The following is a 13,216-nucleotide window of genomic DNA, read 5'->3' as shown; positions in this document are numbered from 1 at the left end:
GAAAACACAGAAAGAGGCAACATTCTTTTTTGTTTAATATAAAGTATGTTTATCATTGCAGAATGTCCCCCTGGTACGTTTTTTAACAATGGAATGTGTTCTTTATGCGATATTGGTATGTATCAGTCCGGAAGGAATCAACAAAAATGTAATGCTTGTGGATCCGGACTTAAAACATCTGCAACAGGATCAAAGGAAATGTCTGAATGTTTTGGTAACGTATATCATATATATTGTGCATGTAGGGAAAAATGACAAGAAGCTGAACATGAATTAAAATATGATTAGATTTTGAGACATCCGCCGGCCTTTGGGGATTATAATTGTGTTAGAGAATGGTATTTGGCAAAAAAAGAAAATATGTAACGATTTAAGCAGATGCAAATAACAGTTTAAGTTTCATTAAATTCTTTTTGTGTGTGGCTTTACCTGTTGCCTCACTTGCTTCACTAAGGATGTGTTAATAATGCGATAACAGTTAATGGATCTCAAATAAACAAACTTACTTCTAATTTAAGTCTATGACTTTTTTAGTACTTGGGTTGTTTAATAACTATTCAATATGATTTATTGTGAATTTGTGATTGCTTGGCACCAGTCTTTATAGAACAAAACAATAAATCCATATAAAATAGCATATGGAATAAATTTCCCAAATTTTGCTGTAATATATTTTGTTATGACCATGACAATTTGAGTAACTATAAGACCAAAAGGAAACTGAAATTGATTGACCAGTACCCCTATGGTGATTTGGATATTAATATTATCCAAATCTCAATTACATAGTAATTTTGGTCATCTTCACACCAACAGTGAAATTTTTGCCAAAGTGGACGTCCATTTGACCGTGAATATCATAATTCTCCGCAACGCACGGTCAGACGCTTAATCAGATGCCTAATGTAACGTGGGCATAACGCTCTATGTACGTTAATAAATCCTTTAAAAAGTTACATAAACTTCTTTTTAGGTCCGTAGATGCGCCAGGCTCGTTTTTCAGTTTCTACCCCTTACCAGCAATTCTTTATCCGTGTTTGGTTTACTTGTAAGAATTGCCAGCTTTATAGACCGTTATTTTGTTCTTGTCTCAATAAACAAGAAATATTTGCCACTGGATGTAAAGCAATCAGAAATTAAATAATCTAAGTTGATTGATAAAGTCTAACGTTCGATGTTGTCAATTGTGTTGTCCTCCTTTTAAATTTTCTTCGAAATTTGGTATTTTTCTTTTTCTATTTTTTTTTCTCAATGAAAATGTAATTTTATTCAATTTTGCCTGAAGAAGTTGTAACCTAATTTTCCAAATGATTCCATTGATTAATCAACGGAAAAATAAGAAAAGTGTGTTATCTATCATATAAGCACCATACCACCAACCCCAGAAGCTTGCAAATGAAAACACACTTTTTAAAGTTGGTGCGTTGAAACTCTTTTTCTAGATTTACGTTCATAGTAACGATTGAACCCTAAATATTGAAAACTAAGAAACTAATGTATAAGTATCCGAATACTCGAGGAGCTATAAACTCAAATGACATATAACTGAAAACTATAGGAAAAGCCAATTCATCTATTGTCAACTTTTTCTGGGAACTATGAACTAATAGATTTTAATATAAAATTCAAACATCAACACATAAACAGAATGCCGTAGTATCGAAGAACTTACTATACTGTGATGATGTAACCCTCGGAAACTACTAGTCCTACAGAAGCGATATCAAACTAGACACTCGATTTTAAAAACAAGATGTATACATTATAGTTATACATTTTAAGCTAAAATGAATTAATGAAAATTTTACAAGTGACTTTTGCATCGAAATGATTGAAATAATGGATTTTGTTATATATAAAATTCAAAGGATATGTGGTCTGGATATCATTAAGTCAGCAATGCAATACAGAAATGCTGTTATAAAGCTAGATATCAACATATGAATCAGATGATTCACAAATTGAATCTCACTTCACAATGTAAAGTTCTTGATCACCTTGACTAATATGCATAAAACTGTTGAAGTTAAGATTTGTTCAGAACTGACGGAGTTTTGCTGCTTGTCCTACGATATATGAGTACTACGACTGAATATCTTTATAAAAATAGTTAGATGCATATCAGGCATGGGGCCAAAATTAAACATGTCGTGTGTAAAAATAAGTATTTAGACACCGATCCATCATCATACAAACCCTCGGATAAGCTGATAGATGTACAGACAGAGACCAAATATAACAGACAAGACATGGTCCACATAAGCTCAATTTGGTTTAAGCACACGATCTGGTGTGATTTAACAACATTTGCAGAATTGCAAACCTCGTTTTGATTCACACATTAAAAAAAAGATGTGGTGTGCCATTGATACAACTCTCAACATGAGACCAAATGACACGGAAATTGGCAAAAATAGGTCACCGTACGGCTGACAACAATTTCCAAAGCAGTTACCACATACATGTAGTAACTGATTTACAGGCTCCTGACTTGGGATAGACACATACATAATGTGGCGGTTTTAGACTAGTTTGTTGACGCTCTCCTCAGCAACCGGGACAATATTGATGTAACGTCATAACATAAGAACAAACTATGCAAAACAATAACCGATAAAAAGTGAACCAACATGAAAAAAAACATTGTGCATATAAAAAGATATCATCATTTGCGATTAAATGATCTTATTGCTTTCTAAATCGAACATATCATTTTGCAGTGTTTAATTTATTTCCGAAGGATTTGTTGGTTGATTGATTAATTGGTTGATTTGTTTATGGTATTTAACGCCGCTTTTAGCACAGTTGTCTATGTCGTCGTGGTCAATATTTATTGTTTGATGAAGCCGTAGTGCCTCGAAAGTTCGTTGACGAAGACGATAAATGAGCATTTCCGGTTTCAGTTATTACATCAAGGAAACCTTATTTCAATTTGATTTGGATATTTGAAATTATTAAACAAGAAATTATTAAAGAAGAAACACTGTGACAGAATAGTAGTAACTAAATAATGGTGTTTTGTTTTTGCAAACACTGAATGTAACATATAATGTTTCTATTTGACAGATCCAGTGAAGGACACAGATAAAACGAAAATAATTGTCGGTGTCATTATAGGAGTCGCTGTAACAGTTGTTATAGCTGTTATCGTCCTTGTGTTCAAATTGAAGCATTCAAATGAGACGAAAAAGAAGTAAGTTCAAGCATATCGCGGAATATTTAATTTCAAATTCCAACAAATTGAAACATTTTTTTCTGATCCGGTCACTAGCTCATTTTAGTTCTCTTTGATGATTTATTTTTTTCCGCACTTTTGTTTTAAGGTTTATACGACAAAAATTTTTGATAAAACATGTATCATGCGGATTTAAATCGGTACTATAAAAAATATGTTTATATTACACTCGTATTTATGTCTCAGTGAATATGTAGATTTATTTGAATTAACTTCCTTTTTAGGTCACATCTAGATGCAGTAAAAAGACATAATTCTGTAAAGAAACCAGTGTTAAATCATGCGTTTGAAGACCCAGTTTCGACAGGCGAAGACCTTTAGTTTATATATTTGTGTCTTTTTTGTAGAATATCAGGCAAATAATCAGAAATAGAATTTTTATTTATAGAACTTAATCTCCCTCGTACAACAAATACACAGCTCTGATTCCTTGTCCGACTTTGGCTTTACTATTTGTTTGGTTTATAAGCTCTCCGTGTTTTTTAGAAGCTTTGGATTTTCAAATATTTTGACCTAGATTTTCAAATATTTTGACCTCGAACATCAATGAAGATACATTATTGTCCAAATGATCATTTGAACAAATAAGTACCGTTAATATTATTACAACCACAAACAGTTTACAATAGATAAAAAAAAACTATTGTGATTTGCCTTCTTCAAATATGATCAAGTTTTATATGCTTTTATGATTCAATCGTTTTTATTCGCATTCGTATTTTTGCCAACATACATTTAACTTGAAAACAAATACATTAGAAAACAACATACAAAATACACCTAATTGTTTAAAGGGAACATACATGTAACACATATATATAGGAAGATGTGGTGCGAGTGCCAATGAGACAACTCTCCATCCAAATAACAATTTATAAAAGTAAACCATTATAGGTCAATGTACGGCCTTCAACACGGAGCCTTGGCTCACATCGAACAAAAAGCTATAAAGGGCCCCAAAATTACTAGTGTAATACCATTCAAACGGGAAAACCAACGGTACTCTATATATAAAAAACGAGAATCGAGAAACACGTATAAATTACATAAACAAACGACAACTACTGTACATCAGATTCCTGACTTAGGATGGATCAAATAAAAAAAAAATTTTGTGTTATTCTCATCACTGGAGAACAATTTTTCTACGATTATACAAATTTGATCGATTAAAAGTAAAATAACAAAAAAAACGAACTCCAAGTTTATTCAAAACAAGAAAGTCCATTATCAAATAAATAAATTTGGTGTATTTACTGTCTTCTGATTGGTTAAAAGTATTAGTTTTATTTTCAATGTTGTCAATTTTTATGGCGACACGCCCACTCTGACGTTGTGTATTCATACGCCAACATGTGTGTACGTACGTTGTTATTGTTAATATAAATAATATAAAAAGTTCTTTGAGCCTTATTTTTGATAGAAATTTATTTATAATGAATGGCAATAATTCATTTTGAATTTATTGACCCATAAAATTAATTTTTGACTCTTCACATTCTACATAATCCGCTTCGCGGATTATTCAATGTGAAGAGTCAAAAATTAATTTTATGGGTCAATAAATTCAAAATAAATAATAGCCATTCATTAATTGCAAACTTAAAATCTTCAAACACACCAAACTAATGAAAATCAACTGTCATATTCCTTACTTGGCACATGCATTTAGTCTCTTTATGTAGAAAATGGTGGATTGGACCTAAATAGATATCCGAAACTTTACTTTTGTGTCAAAGAACATTCTTTACTAAAACGATAAATAATAGATATAGGAAGATGTGGTGTGAGTGCCAATGAGACAACTCTCCATCCAAATAACAATTTAAAAAAGTAAACCATTATAGGTCAATGTACGGATTTCAACACGGAGCCTTGGCTCACACCGAACAACAAGCTATAAAGGGCCCCAAAATTACTAGTGTAAAACCATTCAAACGGGAAAAACAACGGTCTAATCTATATAAAAAAAGACGAGAAACGAGAAACACGTATAAATTACATAAACAAACGACAACTACTGTACATCAGATTCCTGACTTATGACAGGTGCAAACATTTGCAGCGGGATTAAACGTTTTAATGGCACAAAACCTTCTCCCTTTTTCTGAAACAATAGCATAACATCACAACATAGAAAAACACACGATAAAATATCAAAGTAACTAACTCATTTTTCTTCTCGTGGTTTTCCATAGCTATGGCCGTTTTTCTTCAACAAATGAGTGAATGAATGTCCCTAATATATATATATATAAATCTTTTTTTAAGCATGTCTTTGTAATATTTAGGAACCCTTTGAACAATACATTATTACGGTGTTAGAACCTCGGTGTAAACACAGTGTAATACTGTGTGTTTTTTATCCTGTGTAAAGATTTATGTTTGGAAAATTGGCCCATGTGGAATAAATTATGGGTAAAGTGGTTTTACCTCTTTGACAGAATTGCTTTGAAACTGATATAGTTGCGCACTTCAAATTCGAGTTGAGGTGATCCATTTTTTTTAGTTATAGTGTTTTGTTGGTTTACGGAATAAAAAGGAGAAATAAATACTTACAAATAGTTTTTAAAAATGCAGAATTATAGTGTTGCCTTCTCCGCCTTTTAAGAAAATCAAATGTAAGCATCTCAGGACCTAGAGAATATTGCGTCGTTCACTATATTGTAAGGACAATTAATATTGTCAACTTACATTAGACGTAAAACAAAATAGTGTTCAAAGCCAATCGGAACCAAGGATAATATTTTTCGATTCAAACAACTATAAATACACCATTATTTTGTTCATAATAAAATGCAGATGTTAAAAAAAATGTTGATAATACATAGTACATCGCAAAATATTTTATAAGGATTTGGAAAATAAATCATTATAAAATAAGGAGATGTGGTATGATTGTCAATGATACAACTATCCACCAAAGTTAACATGAAGTGTATGTAAGCAATTATAGGTAACTGTTCGGCCTTCAACAATGCAAGAAAAAAAACCAATATCGTATAGTAGGCTATAAAAGGTCTCGACATGGAACAAATGAAACAATTCAATATTAGAAAACTAACGGCGTAATTTATAACAAAACAATTTACCAAAAAACAAATATGACAGATATAAACCAACAAAAACCACTGAGCTACAGGTTCCTGAGTTGGAACATGCATAAAAAATTATACAGAATGTCGCGGGGTTAATAATTTGTTCAACTCTCCCCTTTACCCTGGAAAGTGGTGTAACAGCACAACTTAAGAACAACTATACAAATCTGTTGAAAAGGCTAGGCTCATCCTATCGATACAAAGCAGAAAAAATATCAAACAAAAAACAGACCGGAGGTGGCAGTGTATTAATCATCCTTCGACATTCCTAACGACAAAACGACACTTAATTGCATACATGTGAGAAATTGCGGTTACCTAGATAAATAAACAGCTAGTTCAGCACGTCAGATATCTAAATCATGCAGGATAATATATCTAACTGTATATACGGCAATCCTCTAACGTAGATTAACATATTCGTTGTTTCAAGGATGGCCTCTCTTATTATGCTTCAACTGACCTTGATTGAGATAGTATATGCCATTAGAGGCTTAGGTCTATGATTAACTGTGAACAATTTCTATGCATTAAGAGTCCGTGGAATAATATATGACTATAAAGAAACAAAGATGTCAACTCCCTCAGTCAAAGTTGACCTTCCCAATAATTAAATAAAGTTCAGTCTTCTATCTGTAACTCGTAATGTTCTACTTATTTGTATTTATTATTAATACCTAGATTTCACATTATCCCGTTCGGGGGTTCCTGGTGTATTTTAATTTAAAAAAGGGCTTCGCACGCCATTTTGTTTATGGAAAAGACTCTTTCTAAAACTTTAATTGTATTAAAAGTCAACCCGTATATATATTTTTTTAACTAACAACATTTTAAAAAGATTAAAAAGCAACAGATACAATTGTAAGAGCTTAATTTATTACGCTTGGAGATTAAGACTTTAGTTATTTTGTTTAATTTGTTCTTAGTTAAAATTTACATCTGTAAACAATTTTATAAACAGGAAGAGATAAACCAGTATACATGATACTTAAATTTGATTATTTGATAACGTGCAATAAATCTACACAAACAAAGCAAGCCAACCAAATTCTTAATCTTCAAGCTTTAGGAAAATAGCTCTAATGAAAAAGTCCTTAAAGTTAGTTTAACAACCTAAAAACGACGAAGTTGGTTTGCATTGATATTAGATCAGAATAATCCCAAATATATTTTTCGGTGGACTTGATGCATAAGATATGTTTGCCACTTTGACATATATTTCATCTCCTGCTGCCAAATAAGTATCACCACTGATGTATGTATCATATCTCGAGAAAACAAGATTCTCTGAACGTTCATACGGATGTTGTGTGCACATGATCTCGTCTTCCTTCTTTGAATTCTCTATGTTTGATTTGTATATTACATGTTTCAAGTTCGGGCTCTTAGAATGCACTTCAATTGTGTTGCGCTCAGTGTCCCGTATTAAATGATAGTTAAACTCAATAGCGCTGTACACATGGTAAAGTCCACTGACCGGGACACGAACACGTCCTCTGTGTAGTTTGATACCGTTCAACAAAAGGCAGTTGTTTCCTCTGTACCACTTCTTGACCGGTAGTATCTCCTTTTTCGTGTCATCTAAAATAATTCTATATAGATGAACAAATATTCGGTATGTAAGGTTTATTGTTAAAAAATGCAATTTATGTTACGTTGTAAATGTTTCACGTTCCTATGTATAATTAACCATTGAACTGGAAGAATTATCGAATTTAAATTGACAGTTTTGACATTTGTTATTTAAACCACATAGTTTACGAACGAACTTAAATAGTTTCAACTTTAATTTAAAAAAAAAATATGAACACAAACACTATTTACATGGATTTTTTGCCCAAATTGATTCAAAGCAATAGAAATTATTTTTCTCTAATGACAAATCTATAACATTTAACATTTTTGATATACTTTAATATACTTGTACATAATTCTCATGCATGTCAGTTATATGGTCATTTTTATAAATTAACTATTTGCAAAGGTATGAATTATTCGAAAAAGTAAGAATTTTCTTATCCCTGGCATAGATTACCTTCGACGTATTTGGCACAACTTTTTGATTTTTTTTCCCTCAATGCTCTTCAACTTTATATATATGTTTGGCATTTAACTATTTTGATCTGAGCGTCACTGGTGAGTCTTATAAAGACGAAACACGCGCCTGACGTATCAAATTATAAGCCTGGTACCTTTGATAACCAAATTGAATTATCCCATATGAGTTTCTTTAGAAAAATATCTTAAAATTACGATGAAATAAATATGATTGTAAATTGTTTTGAAATTTTAATGGTTCAAGAGTATTATTTTTTCGTAAGACATTTTGTGAATTGGTCGACGTAATGTGTTCATGCATTAACCTTACCACGTCAAGTAAGCTATATTTGACATGCGCTATTGTTGTGAATGTTTCTATGTACGTGTAATGAAAATGTTGGGTGTACGCCAATGAGACAGCAACCTAACGACAAAAAATAATGAAAAAAGATATCTAGAGGGTAACATACAGTCTTCACCAACAGACAAGCAACAGTTTTTGTCGAAGGTAGTAGGTGTTGGTAGTTGGTATACATTTCACTATCATAATACCAAGTTAACAAGATTGATGTGATCCCTGTTATCTTTTTTGTGTAACTTGAGTGAAATGGGGTAAAACTGTTTATCAGGTCAAGATCTATCTGCCCTGAAATTTTCAGATGATTCAGACAACCCGTTGTTAAATTGGTAATTTTAAGGAAATTTTGCTGTTTTTTGGTTATTATCTTAAATATTATTATTGATAGAGATAAACTGGAAACAGCAATAATGTACAGCAAAATAAGATCTACAAATAAGTCAACATGACCGAAATGGTCAATGGATCCCTTAAGGAGTTATTGCCCTTTATAGTTAATTTTTTACATTTTTCATAAATTTTTGTAAATTTTTAGAAAATATTTTCCACTGTTACTACTGGGCCAAGTTCATTATAGATAGAGATAATTGTAGCAACAAGAATTTTCAGTAAAGTAAGATCTACAAACACATCACCATCACCAAAACACAATTATGTCATGAATTTATCTGTGTCCATTGTTTTTAATATGCACATAGACCAAGGTGAGCGACACAGGCTCTTGAGAGTCTCTAGTTTTAACCAGACTAGTAACTTAATATTGGGTACGTCGATTTAATAAGTTTCCCTCTAAAATGATAACATATTTGTTTTCAAATTAGCAAACATAAAATGAAGAAAACAAATAATGAATGGCAACACGTGGCATATGTTGAGGCCATTTCTATGGATATTTCTTTTTTAGTTAAATCAAATTGCGTTTGTTTGTCTTTGAGTTTTACCTTTTGTTGGCATGTCCGTGTCTTCACCAATCAAATGGGCCACAGGTTTAACATCTCCAATGTAACCTTTATGCATTTTGACTGAAAATATACACACATTTTAATTCTGATGATAATAGTATCAATTTGCGGCTGCGTTTTATTGACGCTACTTTTGCCAATATAAAATACGAATACATAAACTTGCTTAAACTAATTTTCCCGAAGTCGAATAAAGTATTTGACCGAGAAAAAAGTTAGCGTACAATGCATCTAAGTAAGGACCATTGTCAATTGGTTGAAGTTGTGAGAAAACATTGACATCATTTGAAGTAAAAAAAAAATAAGTTTAGCTTTTTCTTGTGAAAACCTTCCCTTTGTCGATTTTTCACATTGTGCGTTACCATTATGATTGAATTGAAATGACCGTTAAAGTTAAAAAAAAAAATCAAAAAAAAACTCAAGCCTACTTATAGTAGACGCCATCATCGGGATGGGGTACTTAGTATTAGGATTCCATCCGTTCGTCCGTTAATCAGTCATTGTATCAACATTGGGAACTGCAGGGTTTCATGGTTTTCTTCTTTCAATCTTAAAATAGAGGTTAACCTGCACGATATTGATTGGATATACGAATGGACTGAACGAGTTTTGTAACCATCAAGATATTTACAAAATGAATGTTAGTGGGGGAGTTGTCCCATTACCCCTTGGATGTTTTTCTGACAAGAACGTGGACAGTTCTGTAGATGTAGCTATTATGGTTATTACCTGAAGAACTCTTGAACATATCTCTGTATTCTTTTGATATAGTCATCAATTTCTCATCGAAAGTCTATATGAAAAAAATATAGGTAGTACATATATCAAGAAAAAAAATGTTCAAAACAAAAATAACGGCTTTACGGAGCACTGTGTGTCCAATACAGATAAAGATTTGTGATATTTCAAATGCAGCGCTATAAATATTTTAAAAGTCTAGCGCTGTAGATAACAATGAGGTAAATTCCAGGAGATGTCAAGTCCAGTAGCCCTTTTCACAAAAAATCTTAAGTGTAAAATTTATCGTAAGTCTAAAATATTCCTTTACAATTCAACTAAATATTTTTATCGTAAGATTAATTTTACACTTCAGTTTTTTTTTTTGTAAAAAGAGCTATAGAAGGCCATCATGCACTAGCTTTTGCATTTACAGCGAAGGAATTTAACATATCCTGCTCTTGTTTTAAAAATGTATAGCGCTTGGCTTTATATTTACAGTGTTTTACTCTTTATCTACAGCCGCCCGACTTTACATCTCTAGTGCACTATTTATACATCTACATATGCAGCGATGGAATTCATACCTATAGTGCTGAACTTTTAAATTAACTAATCTAAAAAAAAAAAAACCACAAAAATTTGAATGATTGAGACTCAGAGCAACAGGGTTCAGTAATTTCACATAATGCTATTGACTTTATATATCGTGTATTTAATCTAAAGATCTGTATATTTGTACAATTGTTCTAAAAGAATTTTAAGTATGCTTATGACATTCCATAGCTTTATGCTTATGGCCGCATGATACTTGATAAATGATATATGCATTGTTGTTCTTTAGTTGTTATTTGCTTTTTAATATCATTTTCACTACATTGGGTTTATATCTATGTCAAATAAATTATCTACCGAATATATATAAATTATAATTGGGTCAAACATTATTATCATTTTTTAAATACTTCCCGGTTAGCTATATAGAGATCAGAGATGAACTATTTATAAATATTTACCTTTTCTGTGTATTCTTGTAATACTTCAGCTCTGCAACCACATTTCATATAATCAGAATTCTTTTCCATTTCAAGGCACAAGTACCCACAATTTTCTACAGGGGTAGATGGTTCTGACATATCCCATAGAATTCCCAGAACAATTATCAGAGTTAATACGTTGATAAGAAATAAAACAAGGATAATAATTTTTACATGACTTTCAAAATACTTTCGGATGTCTTGATACGGCATTTTTCATATTCCACAATCAATTTTTTCTACTTTCGCTTTCTAATTTTAAACACAGCAATACTAACAAGTTATACAAAGATAAACGTCTGGATCCGATTATACACTAGTGGTGTGTGTAAATCAAATCCTGTCCAGCAAACCATTCAAGCGTCGACAATGGCCTATTGCTATATAAAGCAAAATGCCAAAATTTTACTGGTTTTTGCCAACATTTAGACAAATCACAACTGCGCAACTCCTACTTTCGGTCTTCTAAATCTTTATAGTTATACTGTAACTTATTTTAATGAATTAAATGCTCTGTTGATTAATATAATGATTATCATGATATAGTCAAACTTAATTTTTAGGAACTTGTTTTTTCTATTTCTCATGTAACTATATGTTACATGTATCCTTCAGATTAAACAAAAAAGGATGAATACTATATGCATATATATATATGGCCTACAATGATGCTGTATGTATTTTATTAGAAAAATGACTATTATGGAATAATTAATATATGCATGAAATCGAACATAAAAACAATATAAAGGAGAAAACATTTTTTTCAAAATTGGTTATTTGACACAATACGATACATTGCAATGTAATTCGTGTAGTCTTAAAATCTATTTTTTTCCAAATTATTTCTTTTATGTTTTAAAATGTATTTAAATTTCAAACTGTTAATTAAAAGCATTCAGTACAACAAACTAACTTTGCATACCCTTCTCCGAAAGAACAATACAATGTTGGCTATCTTTTTTCAGGAACTACATTCAAAGTACTTTTAGTTAGAACTTTTAAGTACTAAGCTTCACGTGAGCCTGTTATTCTTTGTTATGAATTTTTAGGTTATTGTAATAATTGCCTGCAGTCTATCTCCCGTTGACAAAAAAAAAACAAAACAAACCTGACATAATCTTATACTCATTAGCTTTATGTAAGCATGTAACTAATGTATCGACTATATTGGATAATGAATTTCACATCCAAAGCTCATTTACACCCTGTTCATCAAATAGTTATATATAAACTTTTCATAGATAACAGGATTAAATTTTGTATTAAAGTCAGACGCGCGTTTCGTCTAAAAAAGTCTCATCAGTGACGCTCGAATCCAAAAAAGTTTAAAAGGTCAAATAAAGTAGGAAGTTGAAGAGCATTGAGGACAAAAATTCCAAATACAGCTAAGGTAATCTTTTCCCGAGGAAGAAAAGCCTTAGTATTTCAAAAGTGTCAAAAGTTTTGTAAACAGTAAATAGTGTAACTTCATATAACGACCATCCATCAAATTTTGGACGCGATTTTTTTTTAAATACAAAATTAAATATGAAAATTTACCGGTTTCAAGATTCTTGCGAGCTTGCGTTACTGTGAGATGCATTATAGGATCTAGGACTATAATAATATTGTATTTTATACTCCATGTTCAGATTCATCGCTCATAAATACCTCTTGACTAAATACTCATGTATTCTTTCACATAACGTTCATGTATTAAAAGGTTGTCACAATATTTCAGGAACTACAAATCAAGACTTTCGGAATAATGTTAAGTCCGCCTTATA

At 31.4% G+C, this 13,216-nt stretch overlaps 1 protein-coding gene and 1 long non-coding RNA gene across 2 annotated transcripts in view; one reads left to right on the top strand and one right to left on the bottom strand.

Moving 5' to 3' along the window:
* Positions 1–4,636, top strand: part of LOC143047867 (uncharacterized) — a 55,028-nt gene extending 50,392 nt beyond the window's left edge. Inside the window, exons 13-15 of the mRNA XM_076221182.1 lie at positions 62–214; positions 3,067–3,193; positions 3,460–4,636. Coding sequence (XP_076077297.1) covers positions 62–214; positions 3,067–3,193; positions 3,460–3,556 — 377 coding nt within the window. The 3' untranslated portion in view covers positions 3,557–4,636. The remainder of the gene's footprint in view (positions 1–61; positions 215–3,066; positions 3,194–3,459) is intronic.
* A 2,730-nt stretch (positions 4,637–7,366) lies between these two features.
* Positions 7,367–11,722, bottom strand: LOC143047866 (uncharacterized). The gene is made up of 4 exons (XR_012969681.1): positions 11,427–11,722; positions 10,423–10,486; positions 9,673–9,753; positions 7,367–7,914 (listed from the first exon to the last, which is right to left on the bottom strand). It is a non-coding gene; the product is annotated as an uncharacterized LOC143047866 (long non-coding RNA).
* Between the last annotated feature and the right edge of the window lie 1,494 nt (positions 11,723–13,216).

Source organism: Mytilus galloprovincialis, chromosome 10 (assembly GCF_965363235.1).
Source record: "Mytilus galloprovincialis chromosome 10, xbMytGall1.hap1.1, whole genome shotgun sequence".
Taxonomy (NCBI): domain Eukaryota; kingdom Metazoa; phylum Mollusca; class Bivalvia; order Mytilida; family Mytilidae; genus Mytilus; species Mytilus galloprovincialis.
Note: the sequence above shows the minus strand (reverse complement) of the source record. Positions and strands in the feature narration are given on the sequence as shown.